This window comes from Seriola lalandi, unplaced genomic scaffold (genome assembly GCF_002814215.2).
Source record: "Seriola lalandi dorsalis isolate HSWRI2012SDOR001 ecotype SW California unplaced genomic scaffold, Sedor1 jcf7180002054911, whole genome shotgun sequence".
NCBI classification, from domain to species: Eukaryota; Metazoa; Chordata; class Actinopteri; order Carangiformes; family Carangidae; genus Seriola; species Seriola lalandi.
In genome coordinates, this window is record NW_019525463.1 from 495,311 (window position 1) to 501,396 (window position 6,086).

Sequence of the window (6,086 nt, forward strand, 5' to 3'; positions counted from 1 at the left end):
TGAAACACATAAAAATACATGATGGTGACCATATAAATAGAGTTTTCTCTATATCTTGAGAAGTTAGTTATAATAAAATAATTTTTATTATTAAGGGCATTTTAACTTATTTGATTAAAGCATAAAAGTGATGTTACTAGATAATACAGGGCTCAAGGATTTCATTGAGCCATTGAGTAATGCTAGTAAACAAAATGCTGAACATTCCCATGTGTTATGGGTTTAAATGGATCAGGGAACGTAGATTCAATTACATAGTGACAAAACACCCTGGCAAATGACTTTAATGTGGTTGAACTGAAGGAGGAGCTGTACTTTATCTTTGTTTTTTCATTGGGAGATAAAAAATTAAAATAAAAATGACACAAATTTTAAAAAGTGTTTAATCAGAATGATTAAAAGGACCAGAGGACAACCACTTCATCTCTACATCATGGGAATACACAATCATCTTCAGAAAACAGACCAAAAAAAAAACAAACAAACATGAAAAAATACAAACCCATGCACTCAAAATGATTTCTCTAAATCAGAGCACAGTTTGTTTGCTGGTTTTCATTGGGACTCGTGTGCATGCTGGCTTCTTCGATCTAGTTTCCAAGCAACATTTTTTTTTACTGCGAGGCCTGAACCTGACGACGAGAAGCAGAGAAAACACACGTCAGACAGTGCAAAGTACAAGGACGGATTTGCTTGTGGCTAAAGTCGGTGTTTGTCTTAACAAATACCATGAAAATGTACGACAGGAACAAATGCATGCAAATGTAAGAGTTGATGAATGGGTGGATGAAGGATGCATGTGTGCACGGTACCTGTCTATTTATATGAGTGGCTCTCGGCTCCACCGCGCCCAAATCCTGAGAGGAAAGACGAAGAGGAATTAATATTCACATCAGGAATAATGAAAAAAAAGTGTGGCCAAACATTGGAGGAAAAAGAGAAATCTGACACCAAATCAAAACTGTTTTCCTTCAAAGTTTAAAGAGATGCCACCAATTACGTAACGACCGGTTGATATCAGGTGACAGTGTGTGCTTTGACGGGACCATTTACAGCCTCAGCACTAACGCATAAACAAACAATGGGCGTTTCTGGATGAGAAAAAGTCTCCTGACCAAAGGTGACTGAGCCTTCACAGCCACCAGGATCACTCTGTGTTTTCTTCCTGTTTTTTATGAATATTATTCCAAAGTGTAGATGTTGTGATTACGGTGTCAGGAGGTCAGGGTGAGTTCATTCACTGTGTAAAAAAAAAAAAAAAAAAAAAAAAAGATAACGTGCGGAGAATGTGCTCACCTTTAGGTCCAAACAATGCACTGTAGCAGGGGTTGTTACAGTATGGCTTGCCATCATGCTGTAAGAGGGGGAAGAGTAGAATTTACACTTGTTTTAAATATTAAAGTGATACATACATAAGTGTTAATGTTTCAATTCCAAGGTCAAGAAAACATTTCAGAATTAAAATATCATTGCAGGACGGTCACTTGTAGTGTGATATGATCAAAAGTTTATGAACAGCTACCAAACAGGCCTGGTGGTGTGATTGCATTGTCAGCAACAACTATATAATCTATGTGAATTTCAGTCTGCGATTTTCAGTTATTAAATATTATGTTATTTATTACTTTTGTCGTTTAAACTTACTGAAAGATGAACCTAAATACTGCAGATCAGGCTGCAGATTCAATACTGAACTCAGAGTTACAGGATGTACATTATATTAGTGTGTCATGTTATTCAGATCTCTCACCTCTGCATGTGAGCCCGCTGAGAGTGTCTTGTTGCACTTCTCACACTTCAGACAGGGCCTGTGCCAGTCCTTTCCCAGTGACGTCACCCTCTCAGCTGCCAAACACATCAAAAGGCATAAATTAATAATCACATCCTCGGACTTCCATCACAAAGAGAGCTACTGTCGTCTGTGGAGGAGAGGCAGGCCTCACAGGGTTAACACATGGTCTGCTGGTCAGTTAATGAGCCTCTGCTGTGAATTTATCAGTTTTAGACCAACGAGATGTACTCTCCGCAGATAAGTTTGAGAACATTGTCTGGGTGTGGTGCCTGATGGTGAAAAAGAGGACTGAGTGTCCCTGATGAATCCATCCTCATCTCGCCTCATAAACTCCGATGAAGACCTTCTTTATATGCAGGGCTGATCTGTGCAAACACCCCTCAGGAGGATTGTAAAAGAAGGGAAGAACCCGAATCTTTATTGAAGGAGATGGACAAGGATTCAGACGCCTTTTGAGACTGGTCACACCGTTACAAGAGAGACAAAGAATCTCGATGCAAAGACAGATAGGAAGCCGCTTAGCTAAGGGAGGATGACAGCCGAGACCAAGCACAGGAAATGTTGTGTGTAATCAAGTGTTATCATGATCTGAGGCCATCTCATATGTCGTAAATGTGCAGCACAAGGCTTGATCAACAGCTGCGGATTTTCCTGAAACATGACAAAAAGTCAGGAAGGACAGCCAGTGTAAATAACTCTGGGTTCAGGTGATGCCACGAGCCTCAAAACCTTCCCACAATATTAGGATATGACATATTTCCTCTCTAAAAATAGCCCGATGTGGCATGAGATTATGCAACAGTCAGTGGAAACAGAGAAAGTGCTCCAGGCTGGGGTCAGACCAGGCCAGCTCCATGAAAACATTTCAGCAAAATGTGGCGGGACTCGGAACGCGGGTCTGACCCAAAGTAATTACTGTACTTAACTTCAAATACCAAAGCAGTGGACTGAGCAAACAGTGGATTCTTGCCTGTCTGAGCAGCAATGGAGGGGGGTCTCGCAGTTAAAAAAGCAGAGCTCAGAGTGCATCCCTATCAGTCACGGTGACGCCCGTGAATGCTGCTTTTCTCTCAATTTTATATGGAGCTGATAAAGCTCCCTTTTATGCACGGGTTATTTATTTTACCTGATGATATGAACGAGAAATGGGGTGTGACAGGCAGAAGAATAATCCAATCTGCCCTCTCCATCAGCTCACACCGACTGGGAGCATTATGGAGGCAGTCCAGTATAAACAATCACATAAATCTGAATGGAAAAACACACTGTGAGGGGAGGCTGTTCAACTATTTGCTTCATTCCATCCCAAAAAAGATTCACGGGGAGGTTGTATAACGCTTTGTCAAGCATTTAGAGTTATGTGAACGACCTTAAATGAAGTCAAACTCTTTAACTAACTATGAAACTTTTTGTGGCTAATGAACTAAAGAATCACTTTAAATGATTTTGGCTCATTTCTCAGTGCACAAAATAATTGGTGCCACTCTCATGACCGTAGGCTGAAGCCTCAGCAAGCGGACAGTTAACTTAGAGGAGGCAGTAGGCAGATTTTGTTACCAATGGACAGAGCAAGGCTAATTTTTATTCCCCGTTTCCAGGCTTTTTCCTATGCTAAGCTAACGTGCTGCTAATTGTGGCCTTAAATTTAACAGGCAGATAAGGGTGAGGCGTCGATGTGACTTTGTGCAAGGGAGCAAAAAATGTCAAACAATTCTTTTAAGGTTGATGAACTTGAGGTTTTTTAGATGTTAAAGATATTTATCATAATGTCGTGTCAATAATTCTAAAAATTTCATTGATGCATTTGTGCACAATCTCTGCATAAATACAGCATCACGTTACCTACACTACATGTTAGTCATGATCATCTGCAAAGTTTCCAGCAAGAACAAAGTATTCTTTTTTCTTTTTCTTTTTTTTTTTGGAGTTGGAACAGATCCCCCCCCCTCCCCTCCATCATTTAGTGAAGCAGCAGTAGCCTGATTGTTTCCATCTGAAAGCTTCGTAACGGTAAGACAGATGAGCAGCAAAAGAGACGGACAGAAAGAGAGGGGAGGGTGAGGGGGGTGGAGTGGAGCAGGGAGGTGTGATGGAGACGATCACAGACTGAGACATTAAAGCAAGTTTTAGAAACAGAGGAGGTTTCGGTGGGAAATTGATGCAGACAGTTCAGGGCAATGACAAGACATACACAAAAAGAACACAAAGCTTTGTTTCAGGCTACTTATCCCTCATCTCTATTTCAGCATTTTCTTATTCTCCTGCTCGGGGAAAAAAAAACTATTCGTTGGCTTGTTTTGGCCAGGAGGGGAAGGTTTGTCCATAAAAAGGGAAAATGGAAAGGATGTCTCCCCAGTCTCTGGGTCAAGTCATCTGACTGACACTCCAAAGACTCTGTATTGGCCTCAGCCTCTGCGCATCTCTCCGGAGAAGATTTACTCTGTCGCACTACTGAGCCGGAGACATGTGGTGTGGTAAATGGATTAAGACGCAAATAAAATGGAGCTGTCCCTTTCCTCCCCCAGATGGAGTAATAGGTCCCTGCTTTGATAGTGTCCCCACGAGACCGACCTACTGTATCGCAGAGATGTCAGCGGAGAAGAAACCTGCTTCCTGTGCTCCATCCAGTCATTATTCATCTAGCTCATGAATCACCAAGAAAGACAACTCAATTCCTGCAGGGAGCGCAGACTTTAAACTCCTAAGTAACGTGATAACAAGACAGCTTGCAGAGTGCAGTGACCCTCTGAGACTACGAGGCATCAATCTGCAAAATGCATACATACAGGCAGATATAAAGAGTAAATGTGCACAGCTAGGATGCTGCATTGACAGCTAAAGAAAATGAGCAAGTTAGCAAATAAGGTTGTGATTAAAACTCCACTGATGAGAAGTAGCTCAGTACATGTACTCAAGTACACTACTTTGCTTTAGTATTTCACAGCTAGAGTTACTTTTCAGATTAAGATTTTTCATGCATGCATGTTTAAACTATGTAATACATTATAGATGATACTAGTGGCCAAAAGTAATTAGAGCAGTTAAATGTAGCTCCACCTCAACGTACTGCAACATAAAAGTAAAAGCTTACATGCTGATGCATCTGTAATATTCAGGACTGGAAGAAGCATTCAGATCATTTTCTTAAGTAAAGGTAGCAGTACCACAATGTAAAAATACTCCATTGCAAGTCAAAGTAATGCATTCAAATTTTTACTTAAGAAAAAGTATAATCGGCAAAATGTACTTTAATTATCAAAAGTTCAAGTATATTGTGCAGCACAGCACCTGCCAGTGATGGAATGTAACTAAGTACATTTACTCATGTACTAATTTAAAGTAATTGTATTTTAGTATTTCCATCTTCTGCTTCTTTCTACTCTATATTAATGACAAATATGTAATAATAAAACACTGACAGGAGCCATTCTGCACAGTCAGTGCTTTTAGTTCAGATGCTATCTGTACATTTTGTTGATAATACTTATGCATTTGTACATAAGTTAAATTGTGCATGCAGGATTTCAATTTGTAAAGGAGTGGATGGAAAAAAAATTACATTTGTTTTTATAATATATACGTTGAAAGATGCTGAAGAAGAAACATGCTTGAAGTCTTGTCACTCTCAGTTTCCTGTTTCCTCATTTGCGCAGAAAAGCCGCTAGTTTTCAATAACCAGGAAATGTTGTTGTGCAAAAGAGGATATTATCTCTGCAAGTAAAGTGAGAATCACTTAGAGGAGAATCAATGTAAAGACGTCAATCTTACCGAAGTAAACTTCCTTCTGGCACTTTGGGCACTTTGGCATTTTGTTGGAGCTAGTGTTGATCTGCCGTAGAGAAAGAAGAATAGGTATCCTGCGGTTCTACCTGTCAGCTCTGACTGACCACGCCTCGCTGTGAAGTGCAGATGTGCGCTCCGTCCTGTATTTATAGCGCTGAGGAAATAGTTCAACTGAAACTTTTCTGTTTTTTTCTAACAGGGGGAGAGGCTTGTGATGAGTCTGTGTGAGTGTACGTGCAGAAAACATCACAAAGAATTAGGCTACTGCGAATAAACCTCTCTTTTACTGTTGAATTAACACTACTCCAAATGGATAAATGCGTTTTTAATTGGCCCTACAATACAGTTTTCTCGGATATGATTTATTTATTTTTTACAGCCTTTGGATGGACGGATTAGATGTGAAGGGTCACAAGATGATTAAGAGTTTAGAAAGGATGAAAAAGACATTTCTTTTATCTTTACATTTTCTTGTGAAATACTGGATAGGCCTCCCTATTCAGGCTTATAA

The 6,086-nt window shown here is 40.0% G+C and overlaps 1 protein-coding gene across 1 annotated transcript; it reads right to left on the reverse strand.

The window, feature by feature from the left end:
• Positions 1-365: 365 nt before the first annotated feature.
• Positions 366-5,720, reverse strand: crip1 (cysteine-rich protein 1). Its single transcript, XM_023430813.2, has 5 exons — positions 5,561-5,720; positions 1,751-1,845; positions 1,297-1,354; positions 813-857; positions 366-632 (listed from the first exon to the last, which is right to left on the reverse strand). The coding sequence occupies exons 1-4, from the start codon at positions 5,598-5,600 to the stop codon at positions 817-819; spliced, it is 234 nt and encodes a 77-aa protein (XP_023286581.1). The 5' UTR covers positions 5,601-5,720; the 3' UTR covers positions 366-632; positions 813-816.
• Positions 5,721-6,086: the final 366 nt, after the last annotated feature.

Bases quoted from the DNA above. Each gene is read 5' to 3' on its own strand.
- crip1 (XM_023430813.2), bottom strand. From the start codon at position 5,600: ATGCCAAAGTGCCCAAAGTGCCAGAAGGAAGTTTACTTCG. The intron at 1,846-5,560 runs GTAAGATTGACG...TGTGTTTGGCAG, and splicing joins CCAGAAGGAAGTTTACTTCG to CTGAGAGGGTGACGTCACTG. The intron at 1,355-1,750 runs GTGAGAGATCTG...CCCCTCTTACAG, and splicing joins CAGCGGGCTCACATGCAGAG to CATGATGGCAAGCCATACTG.